Source organism: Bos indicus x Bos taurus, chromosome 22, assembly GCF_003369695.1.
Source record: "Bos indicus x Bos taurus breed Angus x Brahman F1 hybrid chromosome 22, Bos_hybrid_MaternalHap_v2.0, whole genome shotgun sequence".
NCBI lineage: Eukaryota > Metazoa > Chordata > Mammalia > Artiodactyla > Bovidae > Bos > Bos indicus x Bos taurus.
The window spans coordinates 11,771,502-11,797,367 of NC_040097.1; the positions used below are offsets into that span (position 1 = coordinate 11,771,502).

The window sequence follows — 25,866 nt, forward strand, 5'->3', positions numbered from 1 at the left end:
TCCCTACTCTTGGCTCCATTCTCACTCCTATGGTCATACTAATCCAGTGCTGCTCAATAGAAATTTCTGTGATGATGGAAATGTTCTGTATCAGTGCTGTTCAGTGTGGTAGCCACGAGCCACACGTGGTTATGAAGGACTTGAAATGTGCCTGGTGCAATTAAAGAATTGAGTTGTAAATTTTATTTAAATTAATTTAAGCTTAAATAACCACATAGGGCTAGTGGCTATTCCGTTGAATAGTGTGGCTCTAGACCTTACCATCGGAGAAGGCAATGGCACCCCACTCCAGTACTCCTGCCTGGAAAATCCCATGGACGGAGGAGCCTGGTAGGCTGCAGTCCAATGAGTCTGGGGTCGCTATGAGTCGGATACGACTGAGCGACTTCACTTTCACTTTTCACTTTCATACATTGGAGAAGGAAATGGCAACCCACTCCAGTGTTCTTGCCTGGAGAATCCCAGGGACGGGGGAGCCTGGTGGGCTGCCTTCTACGGGGTCACACAGAGTCGGACACGACTGAAGTGACTTAGCAGCAGCAGCAGACCTTACCATTACCAATAACTGTACTGTTGCCCAAATTGCTTTTTCATTCCATTCTTTTTTATTTTATTCTCTTCTTCCAGTTCACCTTTCAAATATCTCTAATAGAATGTTTCTTCAGGTGTGAAAATATCTTCCAATCTATTTACTCTACCATTTTTTTATAGCCATCATCCCTGACAAGCCCTTGTATCTATCTTTATCCAGTTCAGATTCTATATTTAATTATTGTGATCTCTCCCCTGAACAACATGACTTCCTTTGACCCCTATCTCTGCAAAGGTGTGTGGAATGAACTTAATCATCTACCTGCTTTGTGCCTGCAGAAGAGTAGCATGACACTCAGCTCGCATTCAACCATGACGCATGGTCCCAGTTCACATTCATGACTGCAGACCTCCACTGGACAGATTTCCCTATAAATTTCTCTGGTGTGTTTGCATTTCGTTTTTTCTGAATTGAATAATTCATAGTACCTCCTCTCCAAATGCCCAATTCTACTTCTCCGCTTGAACTCCAAAATGATGATATATGTTACAACATACTTAACTGACGAAATGGAAACAGACTGGACCCCCATCTTCCTACCACCTTATTCTCCATCCCAGCTCCATCTGGACCACACTTGCTGCCTTCCCTCCAGTTGAAATAAATGAAGAGTCTTTGATCCCATCAAAGGCTAACCCCTCCACTATCCTGCTGCCATCCCGAGGTGTTCGATCCTCCATTCATAACGGTATTGTCCAAAGTATCAATGTCTACCTCTTCCATCTTTTAAAAATGCCATCTTAATTTCTGTCCAGTTCTCTGTTTCTCCTAATAGTAAAACATGCCATCACTGTTTCCATTTCTGTTCCCACTATTTTCTCTTCAACCCATTCCAATCAGGCTTATGCCCCGCTCACTTCACTGAGACTGCACTGATCAACATCACCAACATTCCAGCTGACCAAATCCAATGGTAATTTCTCAGTCCTTATGCATTCTCTCTACATCAGGCTATAGAGTTAGCTACTCCATTCTTGTTAAAATAATTTTTAAAGGCAAACAATAAAAATCATACCACTCAATCCATAAGTACTTTAATATGTGTTCTTAATAGAAGACCTTTGTAAAAAACATAACATCAGTATTGTCATATCTTTCAACAGTCACAATGATTCCTTGATATAGAATATATATGTACCCAATAACTGAGCTTCTAGATACATAAAGCAGGATTCTTCTGTACTCCTTTGTACTCGCCCACTACTCTCCACCAGACTCTAGTAACCACTGATCTGTACTCTGTACCTATTGTTTTCCCTTTTCCAGGACATCGTAAAAGGAATATTTTGTAGCTTTTTGAGTCTGGCTTCCTTTCATTTAGCATAATGTGTCTGAAACTTCTCTCTGGTATTGTGTGTACTCATTTGTTTTAATTGCTGAGTGGTATTCCATTTAAAGAATGTTATCAGAAGTTTTTACCAGGTGAAGGATTTGGAGTTTCTTCCAGTTTGAGTGGTTAGAAATTAATCTGCTATACATATTTGGTTTTGTGTGTGTGTGTAAACAAGTTTTGCATTCTATTTAGCTAAAAACCTAGGAGTGAGAGCTTCCATTTCTACTAGATGGTGTAACTCATTTCCCTCCCTTTCCTCTCCTCTGAACACAAACTAAATACTCTGGAAATAATCCAACAGACAATCATAAAAGGACTCTGAAATGTGGAAAGATGACAGATTATCTAGGAATCTCAATATTTTTAAAGGTGCACCTCGATGAATTCCCTGGGTTTTGTTTTCTCTGCCATACATCTCACACTGGACATCAGATACGTCTGCAACCTAGTACCAACAGCAGGCATAGGGAAAGCAAAAGAAAACAAAGTGAGAAGCATGCTCCCTCTGGTCAAAGTAAGAGAAGCCCAGCAGAGACTCAGCAGGGAGATCCATGTCTAGTGGCAGCAGCAGACCGAATTGCCTACAGAAGTGACTCCAGTACCTGTATAAGCCAACCCATCCCATGCCCCACGCTCACTGGTAGCAGTAGGCATAATCTGCTCACAGCAACAGTGGAACCCAGGCTTATCCACCCACACCACACCCCGTATCTGCCAGCAGTGATGACGCAGTCTGTCCTCAGCAGCAGTAATAGCACAATCCATGTGGGCTAACCCACTGCATTTCTCATCTGCTGGCAGAAGCAGGCTTGATCTGCCCACAACAGTAAAAGCAGAACCTGAGTAGGCCAACGCATCTCCCACCACAAACTAGATGGGAAGAAGGAGTGGGGTCCTCCTGTACCCCAGCTCCAAAAGGCCTAGAATCTCCTCGCTTTCCACTCAGAAGGCAATCCAGACCCAGCAGCCCCTGGCTGTCTGTCCAGCCACAGAAGATCCAGAACAGGAGCCTCCTGGCCCTCTACCCAACAGCAAAGTACAGTCTAAGTAGGCCCTTCTCTCATCCAGTAGCACCAACGGAGACAGAGTAGGAAACCCATTTGGCATCAGCTGGTCAGAGAACAGGCCAGGGTATTGCTCTCTACTTCAGAAGTCCAACATCCTAAACCCTCCATCTAACGACAAGAAGGAACCTAGGAAAATGCCTTCAACATTGCAGGTGGCACCAGAAGGGGTCCAGTGGAACCAAAAGAATAAAGCAGACCAGAACTGCATTGAAGGAACCCAGAAAAGAAAGTTCTCATTGGAAATAGGGTCCACAAAAGTAGGCCAGCATCCACATGCTAAACCTAAACAGGATGCTGCCTTCTAGAACAGAAGATTTAAATAGCATCAAGAGCCTCCTAATATCCAAAATGTCCATTATACAGTAGAAAATCACTCACCATACCAAGAAACAGTAAAAGTGTGATGTTAGATATAGGTTTCTTTTTATCAAGTTAGGGTAGTTCCCTGTATTCCTAACTCACTAAGAATTTCCTTTTTATCATGAATAGGCATTGGATTGTGTCAAATGATTTTTCTGTCTATATTAAATAGCCATGTGATTTCTCTTCTTTGGCCTGTCGATATGGTGGGTCAATTAATTTTTGAATGTTTAAAGTAGCCTTGGGACTTCCCTGGTGGTCCAATGGTTAAAAATCTGCCTTCCAGTACAGGGGACACAGACTCGATCCCTGGTCAGGGAATCAAGATCCTACATGCTAGGGGACATCTAAGCCTGCCACACCGCAGCCACTAAGCCTGTACCACAACTCCTGAGCCCATGCACTCTGGAGCCCACACCACAACTACAGAGAAAAGCCAACATGCCACAACTAGAGAGAAGCCCTTGTGCCACAATAACCCACATGCTGCACTGAAAGATCCCACATGCCACAGCTAAGACCCAATGCAGCCTAATTGAGTAATTAATTATTTTAAAAGCCTCCTTCACTCTCTAAAAATAATAAATAAAAGTGAAGAAGCTTTGCTTACCTGATATAAATTTCTACTTGGTCCTGGTGCATAATTTCTTTTGTACATTTTTGGGTTTGATCCGCTAATGTTTTGTTGTGGATTTTTACTTCTAAGTCCCTCTAGCAATGTACAAGGATTCCCTCATCTCCACACCCTCGTCAACACTTACCATTTATGTTTTTGATAATAGCCATTCTAACAAGTATGAGGTTATATTTCACATGGTTTTGATTTGCATTTCCATTATTAGTGGTGTTGAGTACTTTTTCATCTGTTAGCCATTTGTATGTCTTCTTTGGACAGATGTCTAATCAGGTCACTGGCCATTTTAAAATCAGGTTTACTTTTGTTGTTGTTTGTTTTTGCTTTTCTTCACTATTGGGTTATTTGAGTTCCTTGTATGTTTTAGCTATTAACCCCTTATCAGACACAAGTCTTGCAAATACTTTCTCTTGTTCTGTAAGGTGCTTTTTCATATTACTGATTGTTTCCTCTGTTGTGCAGAAGCTTTTTAATTTCCTGTATCTCACTTGGGTTTATTTTTGCTTTTGTTGCCTGTGCTTTTGATGTCACATATAAAAAAAATAATTGCCAAGACCAATGTCAAGCAGTTTTTCCCTTCTCTTCTTCTAGGGGTTTTGTGGTTTTAGGTGTTACACTTAAGTCTTTGATCCACTTTGAGTTGGTTGCATGTGATGTAAAAGAGTGGTTCGATTTCATTCTTTTGCATGTGGATATCCAGTTTTCCCACCATTTACTGAAAAAGACAATTCTTTATCAATAGTATTTTCTTGGCACCCTTGTCAAATATTACTTTACCATACATATATGTATGTGTTCATTATTGGACTCTCAATCCTGTCCCATTGGTCTATGTGTCTGTTTTTTTTCCAATACCATTCTGCTCTGATTATTATGGTTTTGTAATATAATTTGTAATCAGGAAGTGTGATGCCTCCAGATCTGTTCTCTTTTCTCAACAATACTTTGACTGGTTCAAGGTCTTTTATGGTTATATGCAAATTGTAGGATCATTTTTTTTCTATTTATGTGAAAAATGCCATTGTAATTATGATAGGGACTGCCCTGAGTCTATTGATTGCTTTGTGTGGTAAGGATATTTTAACAATATTAACTTTTCTGAGCCCTGAACATGGGATATCTTTCCATGTATTTATGTTCTTCCATTCTGTTAGCTTTTAATATATAGATTTTTTTTTTCAATATATAGATCTTTTACCTCCTTGGTTAAATGTATTCCTAGGTATTTTATTGTCTTTGATACAGTTGTAAATGAGACTTAATTTCTTTTTCAGATAGGTTATTTTTAGTAAATAGAAATGCAATTGATTTTTGTATCCTGCAACTTTACCGAATTTGTTTATTAGTTCAGTTTACTGGTAGAGTCTTTACGGTCTAGTTGAAGGCATAATTCCAGAAACTTGGACAGTAAATTGTGGCTAATTTTGGTTAATTTCAGCTCTCATCATGACCCGCAAGACTATGGCAGGCAGCCATAAATGAGTTCTAGAGAAATGTGTACGAAGCTTGCAGAATCAAAGGTAAGCAATAGAGTCTGTGCTTCAATATTGGTGGGGATCTGTGCTTAGATTGCTGATGGCTGCTTGTTATCATAGAGGTACAGAAACGGGTGGGGGGGGTGCACTGTTTCATTTCAAGTCCCATAGACAATTGTTGCAACGCCCTCACCCTCCACCTGAAGTGACTTCCACAGGATTTAAAGAAAACCTTTTTCCCTCCTCCTCCTTTCTTTTTTTCCCCTTTTTGGAAGCCAGACAATCAAGGACTAGGACACGTAAAAGCAACCACATATAAAGGAGAATTTTAAAAGTTACCATGTATTCCCAGGGAAATGTGCAGGCCCAGAAAACCCCAAAGATGATCTTAAGTTTACACCTTATTTTGATCCTCATCACAGAGACTCCCTACAACAAACCAACAAAAACAGCAAAATCAGGGAAAGAGTGAAAATCTGACCTCTAGAAGAACCACATTGTGAGATTAAATGTCCAACCATTTTTTTAACATTCATGTCATGTATTTATTTGGTACACTGGGTCTTATGTGTGGCATGCAAACTCTTAGCTGTGGCATATGGGATCTAGTTTCCTAACCAGGGATTGAGCCCAGGCTCCCTGGTTTGGGAGCATGGAGTCGTAGCCACAAGGCCATCAGGGAAGTTCCCTCAATTGTCCAGTCTTCAACAAGAACAACAACAACAAAAAACTACAAGGCATACAAAGAAAGGGAAAATTATGGCCCATTCAAAGGGAAAAAGTAAATCAACAGAAACAGTCCCTGAGAAAGGCAAGAGGGTAGCATTAATATAAAAATACTCTAAACAACTGAACCTTTAAGACCTTATGCTAAGTGAGATAATCACAAAAGGACAAATATTGTATGATTCCACTCATACAAGGCATTTAGAGTAATCGAATTCATAGAGACAAAAAAGTAGAATAGTAGTTGCCGGAGGTTGTGGGTACAGAGTTTCAATTTTGCAGATAAAGTTCTGGAGACAGTTGTGATAGTTGTACAACAATGTGAATATGCGTAATGTTACTGAGCTCTTTACTCAAAAATGGTTAAAATGGGAAATTTTATGTTGTATATATTTACCACCATTTTTAAATAGTAGTTTTTAAAGACTTTGGGGAAAAGAGCAAAAGATGACACAGGCCTCCATGTTGCATGATTACATTGATGCACCATTTACATAGACCACACACTGAAGGAGCCTCCCTGGAGTTGGCGGACTTGGCAGCCCTGCAACTTCAACTCTCCTAGCCATGGCAGCAGACACTGCTAATCAACCACAGACCCCACTTATCCAGCACCAGACTCTTAAAATCCTCCACACCGAACCCCAGGCAAACCCTGTCTCTTCCTCAGAGCTGATTTATGAGATGCCAAGTATTTGCCATCTTGGCAAATACGTGAAGAGATACCCCACTTTCAAGGTAAGAGAAACCCAAGTAAGACGATAGGTGTTGCAAGAGGGCATCAGAGGGCAGACACATTGAAACTATAATCACAGAAAACTAGTCAATCTAATCACACAGACCACAGCCTTGTCTAACTCAATGAAACTAAGCCATGTCCTGTGGGGCCACCCAAGATGGGTGGGTCATGGTGGAGAGGTCTGACAGAATGTGGTCCACTGGAGAAGGGAATGGCAAACCACTTCAGTATTCTTCCCTTGAGAACCCCATGAATAGTATGAAAAGGCAAAATGATAGGATACTGAGAGAGGAACTCCCCAGGTCGGTAGGTGCCCAATATGCTACTGGAGATCAGTGGAGAAATAACTCCAGAAAGAATGAAGGGATGGAGCCAAAGCAAAAACAATACACAGTTGTGGATGCGACCGGTGATAGAGCCAAGGTCCGATGCTGTAAAGAGCAATATTGCATAGGAACCTGGAATGTTAGGTCCATGAATCAAGGCAAATTGGAGTGGTCAACCAGGAGATGGCAAGAGTGAATGTCGACATTCTAGGAATCAGCAAACTGAAATGGACTGGAATGGGTGAATTTAACTCAGATGACCATTATATCTACTACTGTGGGCAGGAATCCCTTAGAAGAAATGGAGTAGCCATCATGGTCAACAAAAGAGTCCGAAATGCAGTACTTGGATGCAATCTCAAAAACGACAGAATGATCTCTGTTCGTTTCCAAGGCAAACCATTCAATATCACAGTAATCCAAGTCTATGCCCCAACCAGTAATGCTGAAGAAGCTGAAGTTGAGCGGTTCTATGAAGATCTATAAGACCTTTTAGAAATAACACCCAAAAAAGATGTCCTTTTCATTATAGGGGACTGGAATGCAAAAGTAGGAAGTCAAGAAACACCTGGGGTAACAGGCAAATTTGGCCTTGGAATATGGAATGAAGCAGGGCAAAGACTAATAGAGTTTTGCCAAGAGAACACACTGGTCATAGCAGACACCCTCTTCCAACAACACAAGAGAAGACTCTACACATGGACATCGCTAGATGGTCAACACCAAAATCAAATTGATTATATTCTTTGCAGCCAAAGATGGAGAAGCTCTATACAGTCAGCAAAAACAAGACTGGGAGCTGACTGTGGCTCAGATCATGAACTCCTTATTGCCAAATTCAGACTTAAATTGAAGAAAGTAGGGAAAACCACTAGACCATTCAGGTATGACCTAAATCAAATCTCTTACAAGTATACAGTGGAAGTGAGAAATAGATTTAAGGGACTAGATCTGATAGAGTGCCTAATGAACCATGGATGGAGGTTCATGACATTATACAGGAGATGGATCAAGACCATCCCCATGGAAAAGAAATGCAAAAAAGCAAAATGGCTGTCTGGGGAGGCCTTACAAATAGCTGTGAAAAGAAGAGAAGCGAAAAGCAAAGGAGAAAAAGAAAGATATAAGCATCTTAATGCAGAGTTCCAAAGAATAGCAAGGAGAGATAAGAAAGCCTTCCTCAGCAATCAATGCAAAGAAATAGAGGAAAACAACAGAATGGGAAAGACTAGAGATCTTTTCAAGAAAATTAGAGATACCAAGGGAACATTTCATGCAAAGATGGGCTTGATAAAGGACAGAAACGGTATGGACCTAACAGAAGCAGAAAATATTAAGAAGAGGTGGCAAGAATACACAGAAGAACTGTACAAAAAAGATCTTCACGACCCAGATAATCACAATGGTGTGATCACTGACCTAGATCCAGACATCCTGGAATGTGAAGTCAAGTGGGCCTTAGAAAGCATCACTATAAACAAAGCTAGTGGAGGTGATGGAATTCCAGTTGAGCTATTTCAAATCCTGAAAGATGATGCTGTGAAAGTTCTACACTCAATAGGCCAGCAAATTTGGAAAACTCAGCAGTGGCCACAGGACTGGAAAAGGTCAGTTTTCATTCCAATCCCAAAGAAAGGCAATGCCAAAGAATGCTCAAACTACCGCACAATTGCACTCATCTCACATGCTAGTCAAGTAATGCTCAAAATTCTCCAAGCCAGGCTTAAGCAGTACATGAACCGTGAACTTCCAGATGTTCAAGCTGGTTTTAGAAAAAGCAGAGGAACCAGAGATCAAATTGCCAACATCCGCTGGATCATGGAAAAAGCAAGAGAGTTCCAGAAAAACATCTATTTCTGCTTTATTGACTATGCCAAAGCCTCTTTCGGTATGGATCACAATAAACTGTGGAAAATTCTTCAAGAGATGAGAATACCAGACCACCTGATCTGCCTCTTGAGAAATTTGTATGCAGGTCAGGAAGCAACAGTTAGAACTGGACATGGAACAACAGATTGGTTCCAAATAGGAAAAGGAGTACGTCAAGGCTGTATATTGTCACCCTGCTTATTTAACTTATATGCAGAGTACATCATGAGAAACGCTGGGCTGGAAGAAGCACAAGCTGGAATCAAGATTGCTGGGAGAAATATCAATAACCTCAGATATGCAGATGACACGACCCTTATGGCAGAAAGTGAAGAGGAACTAAAAAGCCTCTTGATGAAAATGAAAGTGGAGAGTGAATAAGTTGGCTTAAAGCTCAGCATTCAGAAAACTAAGATCATGGCATCTGGTCCCATCACTTCATGGGAAATAGATGGGGAAACAGTGGAAACAGTGTCAGACTTTATTTTTTGGGGCTCCAAAGTCACTGCAGATGGTGATTGCAGCCATGAAATTAGAAGACGCTTACTCCTTGGAAGGAAAGTTATGACCAACCTAGACAGCATATTGAAAAGCAGAGACATTACTTTGCCAACAAAGGTTCGTCTAGTCAAGGCTATGGTTTTCCCAGTGGTCATGTATGGATGTGAGAGTTGGACTGTGAAGAAAACTGAGCACCAAAGAATTGATGCTTTTGAACTGTGGTGTTGGAGAAGACTGTTGAGAGTCCCTTGGACTGCAAGGAGATCCAGCCAGTCCATTCTAGAGGAGATCAGTCCTGGGTGTTCTTTGGAAGGAATGATGCTAAAGCTGAAACTCCAGTACTTTGGCCACCTCATGCGAAGAGTTGACTCATTGAAAAAGACCCTGATGCTGGGAGTGATTGAAGGCAGGAGGAGAAGGGGATGACAGAGGATGAGATGGCTGGATGGCATCACCGACTCGATGAACATGAATTTGAGTTAACTCCGGGAGTTGGTGATGGACAGGGAGGCCTGGCGTGCTGCGATTCATGGGGTCGCAGAGTCAGACACGACTGAGCGACTGAACTAAACCTGAACTGAAGTGTTTGCCATCCTTAGCCTAATGACCTTCTTGAGGTATGTCTGACAAAAGAGCTGGGGACACAGATATAGCAGACCTGGTCATTCCTTTATTGGAAGTGGTATGCATTGTTGTACTCTACAAGCTTGTGAACCCAAAGAGATTTCAAGTTGAAGATTCAGTTGGTTTTCTTTGAGGTCATAATGGCCCTGAATGAAACCACGGGTATGACAACTATGCCAGCGCCAATAGACCTGGATGATGCGGACGGCATGGAGCAAACGTAAATAACGAAGGCGGATGCACCACATGCGGACCCAGGATTGTAGCTTGACCACTGCCCATTCTTGCCTTGCGAAGGCATCTAGGGCCACCCGTCGCCTGTTCTCCATCAGCAGCACCAGTTTCTGTTTCCACCAGCATTGAATGATCCATGCTCTGAGAGCCGCATGCAGCAGCGTCCTGCGCACCAGAGTGCCCCGCCACCAGGCCTGAATGGAAACAATCGCCTTGTTTTCTTCTTTTCTCATGATTCTTACTTTGGGGCCTTAAAAGAGAAAACAGAGGACACTTAAGAAACACATACATTTTGGCCCTAAGTTGTGGCAGGAAGGGGCCATTTCTCTGACGTTTGGGAGATCTGTCGTGAGCAGCAGCTGCACCTCGAGATCGACTAAGTGTCCTGCTTCTGCCACTCTCCGGTTAATGGACATGGGAGCCTCATCTTGTCCTCTGGGTCTCAGGGTCTCCGTCTGTACAATGGAGGTGCACCTGCACTTGCAACCTTACCCAGTTTTGCACGGACCTGGTTGACCATCTACAGCAGGAACACCCTGATCTAGAAGTGAAAGAGATAGCCATTTCACCTGGACCTGACCACCTACCTGAGAACCATGACTCTTCCCTTCCGTCGCCTCTCATCTGCTGGAAGAGTGGCATTTTTGCTCTCCCTGCTGTCTCACCTCTGACTTCAGGTTAAACCTGCCTGCTGCCTCCCTCTGCCTCACCAAAATGTTAAAAGATTCCTGCACCTCACACACTTTAAGCTCTTAACACCAGTCAACACGTACTTCATTACAAAGATACACGCGCATATGTGCATGCGCTCACACACCCCAGTCTTCCTGTACCTTGGCCTTTGCATTGCCCAAACACAATCCTCACTTTGAGTCTCTCAACCGTGTGAGGCCTGGATTCACACTCTTTGCCCTCCTCCTTAGCACACACCTTGGCTAGACTCTCAACCTAAGGAAGAAATAGGGGGAAAAGACAGCCAAGGAGGGGTCACCCCCTCTCCATTTCCTACTCTGTGTGGTGGCTGTTCGTCCCAGTTTGCCTAGCATATCCTGGGTCTGTGCCTGTTGTCCTGGTGTGATGTTGATAAGTGCCCCTTTCACTCCCTGAAGCATCTGCCTTTGGAAAATAAATTACATGGTCACAGACCTTTGAGTCACTCCACTGGGCCACAAGGGCCAGAGATAACACAAGTCAAGGCTCTCCCCAACACAGTATCCCAGATCCATCTACCCAGGGAAGGGTGGGAGGGCAGTGGCAGTGGTGTGGGTAGGGTGTTGGAAGTGGAATCCCTTGCTCCCCTCTCCTTTGCTCCTTCAAGCTCTGTTCTATCAGTGAGACTTCATCATAACCTGTGATTATAATTTGGAAGGTTTGCTGTCCTTATCAGAGGTTAGAGAGAAAAACATAAAAGTAAGGGTGCCCTCCCCACCACTAGGTGCCAAGTCAGCCACACACGAGGCTTCCTGGACTTTCCTAGGATCTCAGACATGAGAAGGGATCCAATCCTGAGCTAACTATGGAGATGTACCCAGCTCCAGAAAGCTTGGGTAGATCTATCTCATAAGACATTAAATGCCCATTGTTTGGGTTGGATAGTCAAACCCCCTTAGGTCTTAACTCTACTAAATTACCCATGGTTAGGGGCTAGATGTTCCCATTGCTTTCAGGTCTGCTGTCCAAGCCAGTGCTCTGGCCGGAAGAGATGGAGGGGAGGAAGGAGAGAGCATGATGTCATAAGGGCACCTATGACTCAGGCACCAGAATGACTCCCAACGGCTGAGCCCCTTCTAAGGAAAACTTAAGAACCTGTCCTTTCTTTCCAACCTAAATGAACACAGTTCTGGCTACAAAGAAGAACACCTCAAATACTGACCCACTGATGGAAAGGTATATAACGTTGCTCATTAAAGCCTACCTGGTATTCGTTAAGAGGGTTTTGGTTCATTTGTTTTTTAAATTTATTTTATTGAAGTAATTGATTTATAATGCTGTGTTAATTTCTGCTATACAGCAAAGTGGTTCAGTTATATATAATATATATACATTCTTTTTCATATTCTTTTCCATTATGGATTATCATAGGATATAATATACAGTTCCCTGCACTACACAGTAGGACCTTGTTTATCCATGTTATACATAATAGTTTGTGTCTGCTAATCCCAAACTCCCAGTCCATCTCTCCCCAACTCTTCCTCCTCTTTGGCAACCACAAGTTTGTTATCTATGTGAATCTGTTTCTGTTCCGTAGATAAGTTCATCTGTGTCATATTTTAGATCCTACATATGAGTATCATATGGTATTTGTCTTTCTCTTTCTGACTTACTTCACTGAGTATGATAGAATTCAATTAATTTATTTTAATGGTTATTTTTATTTGTTTGTTTGTTTGGCTGTGCCAGATGGTAGCTGTCATGCTTAGAATCTTTGATCTTCATTGCAGCATTTGGGATCTTTTAACTGTGGCATGTGGGATCTGGTTCTCCAACCAGGGGTGGAACCGGGCCCCTTGCATTGGGAGTGCAAAGTCTTAGCCAGTAGACCACCAGGGCAGTCCTGATTTCAGTTCGTTTAAACAATGGTATACCAAATAACAGTTAAAAGCAACGAGTGTGCCCTCTATGTACTGATATAGAAGATTGTACAAGATTTAGCAAGATTAGCAAGTTCATCAAATCAAAATGAACTAAATAAAAGCATAGATTTATACACATATCCTGTAAAGGTATTAATTTAAAAGGTGGTAGAAATTAGGAAGATATCCACAAAAATTAACAATGATCATCTCTGATGAGGATATCAGAGTTGGGGGAACAAAGTAAACTCCCTTCCTGTGGCTAAACTTCCTATGTCTTATCTATCTGTAAGTCTCCTGTTTATTAGGTCCCTGGGAAAGCAAGAGGAGAAGGCAATGGCACCCCATTCCAGTACTCTTGCCTGGAAAATCCCATGGACGGAGGAGCCTGGTAGGCTGCAGTCCATGGGGTAGCACAGAGTCGGACACGACTGAGCGACTTCACTTTCACTTTTCACTTTCATGCATTGGAGAAGGAAATGGCAACCCACTCCAGTATTCTTGCCTGGAGAATCCCAGGGACAGGGAAGCCTGGTGGGCTGCCGTCTATGGGGTCGCACAGAGTCAGACATGACTGAAGCGACTTAGCAGGGAAAGCAAGAACCACACAGGCCAGAAAACCCCTAAGACCTCAGGACCAGCCAGGACCCACATCTCAGGCTCAAGTGGCCTCAAGCACTCTTCTATATTCTTCTTCTTTCCCTGAGGACCTCAATGTCGCAGTGAGGAGACGGGGGGTCAGTCAGACACCGCACAGGGCCCCACCTCTTCCTGTTCCTGGCCTCTAAAGACCCGCTTGGCTATAGTGAGGCCCTGGTCCCCTCAGGGTCACAGCCCCGGGGGTCACAGAAATGCATTGCAGTGTGAAGAGGGAGTGTGGAGGAAATCGGTGTGGGGCTAGGGGGAGAGCAGTTGAAGAGAAGAGGAGGAGGGCATTGAAGGCTGAAAGGGAGTGTCAATGTGAAGATAATGAATGGGAGAGTGGAAAGAACAAGAGTAAATTGGAGAATGCGGCAATAGTGGAGTACAATGCCTGGGACAGTGAAGGCACAGGAAGCATCCCTGTGAAGATAAAGGTGTTGGCCAGAATCCTGGGAGACCCACATCAGTTTAATGTCCCCATTAGTCTGCCTCCAGAGTCTAGCCCCTAGTCACTACTGTCCCTGATGACGTTCATCCCACTTCACAGATGAGGAAACTGAGGTGCTGAGACCTTACAACTGATTAGGGAAGAGGCCAGGGACTGGGGTGTTGGTGGATGTGGTGACCCTAGAAGCAAGGAGGGTGTTGGGGTTTTGAATGCCACTAGGACCTGCTCAGACTCAAGCCAGTGGGCAGGGAGGAGCCTCCTCAGGGGCTGAGGAGCACAGGGGTAACATCATCCAAGGGGAGTTTTTGCAGGTGTGCTGGCTTGATCATGATGAGGGTACATCTCCTGAGGCTGGGGTAAGGGACATAGCACAGGAAACCAAACACAGGCAGCCCTCAGAACCACTTCGGGTGACCACAGAAGTACCAGCATTCTGGGGTCTCTCCCCATTCTCCTACCCTATCCCCACCATTCTCTGCCACCTCTACCAGAGTTTCCTCCTAGAGGGCCTCAGTAGATCCCTTCTGGGAGGGGCAGAAAGAAATAAGGAGGAGTCAATGAGTGTCAGTGGGATCAGCCCCTTGAATATACTCCCAGCCCCAGAGCCTGAAGGGGAAGGAAAGCAGGTTTGCTGGTCCTAGGGGCCTCATAGAGGTTCCCACTATTATATAAATGAATCAGCAATTCAACTCTTCTCACAGAAGACATAAGAGATGTGGTTTTGATCCCTGGGTCAGGAAGGTCCCCTGGAGGAGGGCATGGCAACCCACCCCATATTCTTGCCTCCAGAATCCCGTGAACAGGGGAGCCTGGAGGGCTATAGTCCATGGGGCTGCAAAGAGCCAGACATGACTGAAGTGACTCAGCATGCACACTCACACTCCTAATGTAATTATAGTTTCGTGTATATACTTTTTTCCTTCTTTTTTAAAAATTTTGTAATTTTATGTATTTATTTATGGCTGTGCTGGGTCTTCTTGCTGTGTGGGTTTTTCTTTAGTTGCGGTGGCTTCTCTTGTTGCTGAGCACAGGCTCCAGGGCATTCCAGGGAAGCCCCAAACATTTGCAGTTGATTCTGATGGTAGGGAACCTTTGGTGTTCTTAATTGGACTAAACATGATTCCCTTCCCACTCTGACTGCCAGTTTTTAAGGTGTGTAAATGTAACCTTCTTTCCTTGTTCTTTTGCTAAGGCTGGATTTTTATGCTATTTGACATTCACACTGAATGATGAGGATTATTAGCCCCACTTCACAGCTCAGGGAACTGGGGCTCAGATAGGAAAAATGACATATCCATGGCCACACAGCAGTGAGTGGGGAAGCCACGTTGGTGTGACTTAGCTCGGTTTGGTTCGAAAGTCCTTGCTGTTAACTCTGAGTCACTGAACACAAGAGAGAAAGGGAAATGAGGGGAGAGGGGACAGAAATCCTTCAGAGCAAGAGAGAGAGACCAGAACCTGAGTGAGACACAGGGGCAGGACACAGAGGGACAAAAAGTGGGAAAGACACAGCTCAAGCCCCAGTGCAAGACAGAGAGCTGGAGCAGGAGACCTCTGGGAAATGTGAGCTCAGGGACCCACTTGCCAGGGCAGACCACATGGAGCCGGGATAGAGGTAGGGCTTCTGGGCTTGCAGCTTGGATGGGGAATAACCCAAGACCTCAGACCGCCTCTCTCTGCAGGAAACCGTGAAATAGCAGTGCCTAGATGGGCAGAAGGACAACCTAAGCTTGACCTCTTAATTGGCCCTTTATCATCACTTAGGCCCCAGTGTGGCAGCTTATCACAAGAAGGGATGGTCAGAGGACCAGTTCTTGCAGAAACTGGGGAGAGGGTGAGGGAGACCCAGCTTCTGCCTTCTCAGGTCTGGATCTGTGATCACCTAGGGGCTGACACTCACCAGAAGGTTCAGCTAGAAGTGGAATGCCTTCTTTAACCCCACCCCCAACCCCAAGCCTGTGGAACCTCCCACATCAGTAAGGTCTGGAAGAGAATGAGTCCAAGCCTCCATTCAGGGTCAGAGAGTGAGGGACAGAGTTTGAGGTAGGAATGAGGACAGGGGCCATGCACTCTAACCATTTTCAGTTTGGGGTTCAGATTCTAACTTGGAGGCCAAGTGTGAAGTTACAGCCCCTAAAGTGAGCAGGAAGTTCTTGGAAGGGGTTGTTGAAAAGACGTACTGCTGCTGACACACAAGAGAGACCTGGGCAACTGGATGCCCGTCATCCCCTCCCTTTCCTTGGAAGAAAAGTTGTGACCAACCCAGACAGCACAGTAAAAAGCAGAGACATTACTTTGCCAACAAAGGTCCATCTAGTCAAAGCTATGGTTTTTCCAGTAGTCATGTATGGATGTGAGAGTTGAACTACAAAGAAAGCTGAGTGCCAAAGAATTGATGCTTTTGAATTGTGGTGTTGGAGAAGACTCTTGAGAGTCCCTTGGACTGCAAGGAGATTAAACCAGTCAATAATCCTCCAGGAAATCAGTCCTGAACATTCATTGGAAGGACTGATACTGAAGCTGAAACTCTAGTACTTTGGCCAACTGATGCGAAAAACTGACTCATTGGAAAAGACCCTAATGCTGGGAAAGATCGAAGGCAGGAGAAGGGGACAACAGAGGGTGAGATGGTTGGATGGCTTCAGTGACTCAATGGACATGCGTTTGAGCAAGCTCCGGGAGTTGGTGATGGACAGAGAACCCTGACGTTTCCATGGGGTCACAAAGAGTCGAACACAACTGAGCAACTGAACTGAACTGAACTGAACACTGCCTCCCTTGTCCTTGAAGTGTAGGATCTACCCACCATTCCCACAGTGAGAGGCATTTTCAAGGATATAGCCTTGAGAGTAATGTGTTATTGAGAATATCTGGATGGTTTATGTGGCTGAACCTCATTAAGGCCTCTATATAAACTTTCAAAATGCTGGCATGCAAGTGCAGAACAGAGATCTACTTGTCTGCAGCTGCCCAAGACAAGCCTTGTAAATAAGTTCCCTTGCTTACTAAACCTGCCACCTACTGATCTGAGGTAGTCTGCCTCTTCCATCTTTTCTCGTCCTCCATTTACAGGGGGTTGGATGCAGGGTGCAGTTTATGAAACAACAGGAACCAGGATCAAGACTTTGGGGTGGTGGGCTCCCCTCAGTCATGAGGATGGGAGATCATGCCCAGAGCAAATAGACTGGGGTGAATGAATTCCTGGCAAATGTGCTGTTGTGTGGGACAACCCCATCCCTGCCCCAGGCTTCCATTATACCCAGCCTTGGGGAGAGGCACCATTTCCATTGACCAAACATGAGTGATGCTCTCTGAGTTGGCGACATGGCAGATCTGTACTCCCAACTTCCCTGCCTATGTCAGACATTGCTAATCAATCACAATCTAGAGTCCCTTGGACTGCAAGGGGATCCAACCAGTCCATTCTGAAGGAGATCGATCAGTCCTGGGTGTTCTTTGGAAGGACTGATGGTAAAGCTGGAACTCCAGTACTTTGGCCACCTCATGCGAAGAGTTGACTCATTGGAAAAGACTCTGATGCTGGGAGGGATTGGAGGCAGGAGAAGGGGACAACAGAGGATGAGATGGCTGGATGGCATCACTGACTCGATGGACATGAGTTTAGGTGAACTCCGGGAGATGGTGCTGGACAGGGAGGCCTGGCATGCTGCGATTCATGGGGTTGCAAAGAGTCGGACATGACTGAGCGACTGAACTGAACTGCTCAGTCTGGACTAGGGCTCAGAATCCTCTTCCTCAGAAAACCTCAGAGCCTCAGACAACCCGTGCCAATTCCTCAGAGCTAGCATGTGAGATGCTAACCATTTGCCACCCTTGGCCCTGATGTCCTGGAGTTTATCAAGCAGAGAGGGGCTGGGTATAGACCACTTCACTGCTTTATTGGAAGGGGAATACACTCCGTCACAATGCAAGGCCCTGAGCCCAGCAAGATCTCGAGTTCGAGATGTAGCTGGTTGGCTGTGACTCTGTAGTAGCCCTTGATGAAACCCCGGGAAGTGCAGGAGTGGCACCTCCAGTAGGCCTGGATGATGCGGGCAGCATCGAGCAGACGGCAGTAGCGCCGACGGATGCGCCACATGCGGACCCAGGACTGCAGCCTGACTGCTGCCCACTCCTTCCGTGTGAAGTTCTCCAGAGCTGCCCGCCGCCTGCTATCTTGCAGCCGCGCCAGCTTGACCCTCCACCAGGCCTGAATGATCCACACTCTGAGCGCCGCGTGCAGCAGCGTCCTGCGCACCAGGGTGCCCCGCCACCAGGCCTGGATCTTTACTGCTTCTGGATCACTGACGGGAGGCTTCTTTTGGGGTTTTGTGACCTAATGAGAAAAATAAAAGGAGACATTGAGAGGATATTCCCCACCCACTTCAGCCCCAGGGTGTGCCACGAAGGGTCTCTGATGCCCTATGAGCAACCACGCCTCCTCTGATCCCTAGGAGCACTGTGCAGGATGCTGGCTGGACCCACAGGCCAAGTAGGTGTCCTTTCTCTGTTCCCCTCTGGTTAATGGGCATGGATACACCACATTGACCTCTGAATCTCAGAGCACCCATCTGTAAAACGGGAGTATATGTGTCCTGGCTACCTGGTATTTTTTTAATTAATTAATTAATTTTAATTGGAGGCTAATTACTTTACAATATTGCAGTGGTTTTTGCCATGGGTGTTCATGTGTTCCCCATCCTGAACCCCCCTCCCACCTCCCTCCCCATCCCTTCCCTCAGGGTCATCCCAGTGCACCAGCCCTGAGCACCCTGTCCCATGCATCAAACCTGGACTGGTGATCTGTTTCAAATATGATAATATACATGTTTCAATGCTATTCTCTCAAATCATCCCAGCCTCGCCTTCTCTCACAGAGTCCAAAAGACTGTTTTTTACATCTGTGTCTCTTTTGCTGTCTCGCATATAGGGTCATCATTACCATCTTTCTAAACTCCATACATATGCATTAGTATACTGTATTATTGTTTTTCTTTCTGACTTGCTTCACTCTGTATAATAGGCTTGTTTCATCCACCTCATTAGAACTGACTCAAATGCATTCTTTTTAATGGCTGAGTAATATTCCATTGTGTGTATGTACCACAGCTTTCTTATCCTTTCGTCTGCTGATGGACATCTAGGTTGCTTCCATGTCCTGGCTATTATAAACAGTGCTGCGATGAACATTGGGGTACACGTGTCTCTTTCAATTTTGGTTTCCTCAGTGTGTATGCCCAGCAATGGAATTGCTGGGTTGTGTGGCAGTTCTATTTCCAGTTTTTTAAGGAATCTCCACACTGTTCTCCATAGTGGCTGTACTAGTTTGCATTCCCACCAACAGTGTAAGAGGGTTCCTTTTTCTCCGCACCCTCTCCAGCATTTAGTGTTTGTAGACTTTTTGATAGCAGCCATTCTGACTGGCATGAGATGGTTCCTCATTGTGGTTTTGATTCGCATTTCTCTGATAAAGAGTGATGCTGAGCATCTTTTCATGTGTTTGTTCTGGCCACCCAGTATTACATGGGTCAAGTTGGCCAACCTCAGGCCAGAATTCCATAATCAGAGTGTTATCAAAGTCTACCTGAGACTGCCCACCCAACCAGGATCCAGGACTCTTCCCTTCAGAGCCCACACACCTACTGGAGAAATGGCTTCCTCTGCTATCCTGCCCTTTCATCCTTGGCTCGAGCTCCAATTCACAACCTGCTCTCTTCCTCTGCAATATCATAGTGTTTAAAGTTTCCCCCATCCTGTAAAATGCTGCCTCTCATCTCTTCCTCATCTTCACTTCTCTTGACTTTCAAATTTTAAATCTTAATTAGCAAGCAAACATACATGCACACACGCTCACACACATACACACACACACACATACACACCACTGATTAAACCCAGCTTCTAAATAGAATATTGGCCATTCCATTCCACAAACACAACTCCCACATTTGCACTCCCAGCCCCATGTCATCTGGGTGAGGGGATCATACCACTCCTGATCTCTTATCAGCATCATCCGCTCCCTTTGTTGCTGCTTTATTCTCTTGTTGAGCCTTTTTAAAAAAAAAAACGGGAAAAGGGGACAGACAAGAAAGAGTTTATTCCTGTTCCTGGCTCTGGAACATACCAAAGACACTAGCCGCGGTATCAGGACACAAAGCCCGGACACATCCAAGTCAGGGCTCCCCTTACCTCTGCCTTCTCTAACGTCGGCGATGGTTCTGAGGGTAAACTATTCTCCACCAGCCCCTTATTCTCCTGAGGCTTATTTTCAGTGTTTTCATCAACTGTCTTAGGCTGGTCTGTCTCCTGCAATCAGCAGAGAGGGGAAAGGCAAGAGTGAGGCTGCTCTCCCTCTCTCTCCAGTAAGCAAGCCACACAGCCCTAGTGCACAGGGCTTCCCAGACTAGTCAGAAGTTAGGGGGAGTTCTCTCACCCTGAGATTTATGGGGACATCCCCAAATGCCTAGTGTGTCAGCCTCTGTCTTACTCACCATTATTGGTTCCACATGGATTGGGTGTAGATGGTTCAAATCCCCTCAGGTCTGTGTTCCTCTAGTCATGGCATGGGAGAAAAGAGTCAGGGTGGCAGACCTGTGATGTCATAAGGCCAGTTGTGACTCAAGCACCAGGATGGCTCCCAAGAGTTAAGCCCCATCCAAGGAAGAGGCAACAGTGCTGTCCATTCTCTTCTGCTGGAAATGGCCAAAAGCAAGACACTGGAAAGAGTGGCCCATCGATATAAAGGTGTATAAAGATAGTCATTGGTGACATCCCCAGGTGGTAAAATTGGGCATGGATCTAATGGTTTATAGTCCGTTTATACTATAGCCTATAGCATAACTGTTGAAGAATAATTTTATATACATGTACTGATGAGAAAGTGTATCCAAGATGTATTTGTAAGTGAAAAAAGCTGAACATCATTATGATCCCATTAGATGAGATATAAAACCATCATTGTATGGGATGGTAAAAAAAACCCATCAAAATGTATAATTATACATATATGCTATAAATGCAGATAAAGAGGGAGTAAGGTATATACACCAAACAGCTACCAATGATTACCTTAGGAGAGAAGAGTTGAGTTGCTGACCCATTCATACAATACGGCAGAACTCTGTGAGGCCCCCAGAACCAGCAGACCTTCTTTCCTTCCCCCTCAGGCTCTGGGGCTGGGAGCCTATTCAGGGGGTTGATCCCACTGACACCCTCACAGACCCCCTCCTTTCTTCTCTTCTTTCCGCTCTTCCCTGAAGAGGTCTCCTTAGGACTTCTGGTAGAGGTGGAGAAGAATGATAGAGAAGATGGGGGCTGGAGAAGGACGCTCACCCCCCTCACGCTTGCCCCAGGCCCCTTGCTTGAATACTGTGTCCCTCCGCTTCTCGGCCCCTGGGGCAGCTCCTCCCTGCCCACTGGATTGAGTCTGAGTCCATCCTGGTGGCATTCAAAGCACCCATATCCTCCCTGCCCCTAGGGTCACCACATTCACCAACACCCCTGCCCTGGCCTCTCCTGCTTGAGTCTCCCTCCCCGCTGGGACTCAGCCCCCTCGTTTACCGGGGCTCCATCTGTGCAATCGTGCCTGTGTCCTGGGAGTGCAGGGACTTTAATTCCTCCCCTCACTGCTCAGATGCTCACGGATCCAGCTATGAGGAGCACATGTTCAGTGACCATTCGTCTATCTTTTATGAAGTATTGGTTTAAGCATTTATCCCACTTTTATTGGGCTGTTTGTCTTCATCACTGAGTCATAGAAGCTCTTATACTCTGGATATGAGTCCTTTGTCAGATACATGTACTGTAGATGTTCTTTTCCCCCATCTGTGACTTTTTAAGTGCTGTCTTTTGATGAACAGATGGTTTTAATTTGGATGAAGTCCAGTTCTATCAATATTTTATACTGAGTGCTTTCTCTGCCCTAAGAAATCTTTGTCAACTCCAGGGTCACAAAATATTTCTCATGGGTTTTCTTCTAGAAGCTTTGTATCAGCTTTGCTTTAGTTTTTGTTTAGGTCTATGATACATCTTGAATTAATTTATTTTTGGCTATGATGTTAGATAGGGGTCAAGTTTTCTGTTCCATTGAAAAATACATTTCCTTTCTGCATTGACTTAGCTTGGTACATAAAAAAATCAATAGACTGTGTAAATATGAGTCTATTTCTGGCTTCTTTATTCTGTATCATTGATCTGTTTGTCTCTTCTTACATTCTTACCTGTTCTGACTACTGTAACTTTATAGTTTTTCAAGACAATAAGTCTTGAAATTAGATAATTTATCTTCTTCAACTTTGCAATTCGGTATCAAGCATCTCACAACTGCTCATACAGTTGATCTCTGTATACTATAACCCTTGAATCTTTCCATTTCAGGTGTGCTTTTAATTTTTTTTTGTTAACAGCTTTGTTAGAATGTATAATAATGCAGATGCTATACAATTCATCCCCTTAAAGTACATGGTTCAGTGTTTTTTTTTTTTTAATGTTTTGTCTGTGTCGAGTCTTTTTGGCACACGGGAACTTTGGTGTGGCATCGGGGCTTCTCTCTAGTTGTGGCTCACCAGCTCAGTAGTTGTGTGTGGGCTTATTGCCCCACCACATGTGGGATCTTTGTTCCCTGACCAGGGATCAGACCCTCATCCCCTGCATTGGAAGGTGAATTCTTCTTTTTTTCTTTAATGTTTCACATACTTATTACTGAGCAAACAGATCCCTAGTGAGGAAACACCCACAGCCAAACATTCCATTGCTCCCATAAAATACTCGTGAGCTGTTCAGACAGTGGTGATGTTCTCATTGCCGTGATGCCCTTAAGATGCACGTGATCTTGACACAGCATAAATGTTTGCCACTTCATATGTGAGACTCCTTATATCCCCAGCTTGGATCTTCTCCAGCGTCGTCTCTTGGGAGCTTTGCCTGATTTTATTACCAGTTTTCATTCGAATCCACTAGGGAATAGGATGATTCCGTTTTTGCTTCCTGGCCAGGAATCACTTGATCCTGCAAGTCCTGTGAGAAGACAGCAAGGAGCAAATTCAACTGAACATAAGATAGGATGATGGAGAAAAGACTGAAAGGCAGATTCTTAACCACTGGATCACCAGGGAAGTCTGTATTCGATGGTTTTTTAGTATATTCACAGAGACATGCATGATTTCCTTATTCCTGTATTTTTTTGGGTAGACTGGGGGTGCCTGTAGGCCAATTGGGGGATCCGGAGGTGAGGCATCCTCAGTGACATGGGCAGGCTTCCTGATGGAACCTGTGAAGTGGTTAGTGGGCTCTGCATCAATTTGATATGTTTTAAGCCCCACCTGCTGTTCTTTCAGCCCCTCCCCACCCTTCTGTCAAACTGCACACCTGTGTTTTAGGAAAGAGAAACGCACACCTCAGTGACCCTGGGGCTGTGATCTGAGGAAGTCCCAGGGCCTCATGATGACCAGGTGGGTCTGCAGAGGACAGAAATAGGCAGAGCCAGGAAGGGCCCCACCTGGTGTCTTTTGCCTGGTTCAGAGCTACAAACAGAGCTAAGAGTTTCTACAGTGGCTCACCTCACCCTCACCTGTGGCCTTGAGTCCATCATGGGTGGAAGAAGACAGGAGAGCGCTTGAGCCCATTGGAGTGGGTGGTGGGAGGCATATTGCTACACCCCTGAGTCACAGAGCTTTGTATTTGTTATAAAACAGAGCAGTGAGCTCATTGCCTGCTCAGCTTCCCTGCAACTTACTGGACACTGCAGACTGAAGTCTTGATCCTCCTCCTCATGATCCTGCTTTCCCCACTCAGTCTTCCTCATCTTCATAAATGTCACCACTGACTACTATGTTGCCACGTTCATCTCATTGCACAGTCAACAAGTATCTGTTGACTTCTCCAAACACAGCTCTGTCTCCCCGTTCTGCCGCTGGGCCCTCTCACACCTCCATCACCTCTTACCTGCTATTACTATAGCTTCCTAAGTGGCCACCCTTCTTTCCCCCAAACCTCTACTAATTAATTCTCCACACAGCAGCGAGTTGTTTTCTCTTTACTGTGAACCAGCTCATTTTACGTTTTTGCTTTCAACCCTCTCGTGGCTTCCCATTGCCTGGAAGCAAGCAAGGGAGAAAGGGAGGAAGAGCCCAACTACAGAGTCTCAGCTGACCAAGGCCAAGAATAGAGGCCATAGGAGGGATTATTTTCAGTTTCAATTCCAAGGGCATTTATTTCCGTTCTCCCTGGGAATGTGCTAATGGAAAAGGGGTTTGTGGATTAAGGGGCATCTCCATATTACTTGCAATATTGTTCAGGAGGTATGTGCATCCCATCATTAAGCTCAATTTAAGGCGGAGACATAGGGAGTGAATTCTAGTAACATCCTCTGATCCATAACAAGATTTTCAGGGATTCGGTCTGAACCTGACCCTACAGGCCCCAAGACAATGAAAGGAGCAGCTCTGTCCAACGGGGAGGCCTGGGGAGACCGGGGGGAAGCCACTGCCGCTTGAGAACCACAGGCTCAGCTGTTGGACTCAAGGCATTAGAGGAAAGGTATGGGCAGAATCCTTAACATTCCCATTTTCCACTGAGTTTCCAGAGGAGAGGTGGCTTCACTGCACTGCTAGCTCTCCAGTAAAGCCTCTCCACCTCTTTACTCCACCCCATAGCAGGAGCTGAATTATCCAGTGAAATCAGGAGAATGAACATTCCTTTGACATGTTTACCTGGCAGGGGCATTGCTCACAGGAGTCATGCAGCCTGGCTGTCATTTGGACCAAGGGCAGAGCTATTCCCACCTCTGACCCTTGTCCCCAAGCAGTGAGCAATGCAGGGTCCCACCTCCACCCCGACCCCCACCCCAAGGGCAGTCTGGCTCCTAAAGCTTCCTGACCTGGCCTGGGTGGGGCAGATCAGCCTGACTTGTAAGAATACATCCAGGATGGTCTGTTGGGACAACAGTTTCATTTTTATTTATTTATTTTCGGCCGTGCTGCGTCTTCATTACTGTGTGGGCTTTTCTCTAGTTGCATCAAGCAGGGACTACTCTCTAGTTGCGGTGCTCAGGCTCTTCACTGCATTGGCTTCTCTTGTGGAACACGGGTTCTTGGGTGAGCAGGCTTTAGTAGTTGCGGTTCCTAGACTCCAGAGCACAGGCTCAATAGTTGTGGTGCATAGGCTGGAGAAGGAAATGGCAACCCACTCCGGTATTCTTGCCTGGAGAATCCTACGGACAGAGGGGCCTGGCAGGCCATGATCCACACAGTCGCAGAGAGTCGGACACAACTGCAACGATCCACACAGTCGCAGAGAGTCGGACACAACTGCAATGACTACGCACACACGCACAGGCTCAGCTGCTCTGCAGCACGTGGGATCTTCCCGGACTGGGGACCAAACACGTCTCTTGCAATTGGTAGGCAGATTCTTTACCACTGAGCCACCAGGGAAGCCCCCTGACGGTCTTCCTTTCAGTCCTCAGACCCCACAGCCAGGCCTTTACACACACTGGACAGCCACAGCTTCTTAGCTGAGGGGTCAGCAGCTTCCGACCCCAATGAGCCCAGAGCAGGGGGGTGGGAAGCTGGCCTAATGAGGTCACAGAGGACACTCAGGGTCCAGGAGCCAGAAGCCAGCTGAGGGTCCCATCCCCAAATTCCCTGGAAAGGCTAAAGCCCCTAGGCCTTTACTAAGCCATCTCTGCCCTCCCTACCCAAGAAGCTGGAGAAGACAAG

The 25,866-nt window shown here is 45.3% G+C and overlaps 2 protein-coding genes and 1 pseudogene across 3 annotated transcripts; all 3 read right to left on the reverse strand.

The window, feature by feature from the left end:
* Positions 1–10,272: 10,272 nt before the first annotated feature.
* Positions 10,273–12,195, reverse strand: LOC113880958 (IQ domain-containing protein F5). Of its 2 annotated transcripts, none has more exons than XM_027523666.1 (2): positions 12,112–12,195; positions 10,273–10,730 (listed from the first exon to the last, which is right to left on the reverse strand). In XM_027523666.1, exons 1-2 carry the CDS (start codon positions 12,113–12,115, stop codon positions 10,285–10,287), a joined length of 450 nt encoding a protein of 149 aa, XP_027379467.1. In that variant the 5' UTR covers positions 12,116–12,195; the 3' UTR covers positions 10,273–10,284. The 2 variants fall into 2 exon arrangements, with proteins under 2 accessions (XP_027379467.1, XP_027379466.1); XM_027523665.1 differs by lacking the exon at positions 12,112–12,195 and adding an exon at positions 11,068–11,368.
* Positions 12,196–18,024: 5,829 nt separating this feature from the next.
* On the reverse strand, positions 18,025–20,830 carry IQCF1 (IQ motif containing F1). The gene is made up of 4 exons (XM_027523284.1): positions 20,641–20,830; positions 20,339–20,455; positions 20,137–20,199; positions 18,025–18,482 (listed from the first exon to the last, which is right to left on the reverse strand). Exons 1-4 carry the CDS (start codon positions 20,641–20,643, stop codon positions 18,036–18,038), a joined length of 630 nt encoding a protein of 209 aa, XP_027379085.1. The 5' UTR covers positions 20,644–20,830; the 3' UTR covers positions 18,025–18,035.
* Positions 20,831–23,021: 2,191 nt separating this feature from the next.
* LOC113880460 lies at positions 23,022–23,951 on the reverse strand (annotated as a pseudogene).
* Between the last annotated feature and the right edge of the window lie 1,915 nt (positions 23,952–25,866).

Bases quoted from the DNA above. Each gene is read 5' to 3' on its own strand.
- IQCF1 (XM_027523284.1), bottom strand. The intron at 20,200-20,338 runs GTAAGGGGAGCC...TTTTTTAAAAAG, and splicing joins CGACGTTAGAGAAGGCAGAG to GCTCAACAAGAGAATAAAGC. The intron at 18,483-20,136 runs GTATGATCCCCT...TTTTCTCATTAG, and splicing joins CTGATAAGAGATCAGGAGTG to GTCACAAAACCCCAAAAGAA.
- LOC113880958 (XM_027523665.1), bottom strand. From the start codon at position 11,122: ATGCCACTCTTCCAGCAGATGAGAGGCGACGGAAGGGAAGAGTCATGG. The intron at 10,731-11,067 runs GTAGGTGGTCAG...TTCTCTTTTAAG, and splicing joins GGAAGAGTCATGGTTCTCAG to GCCCCAAAGTAAGAATCATG.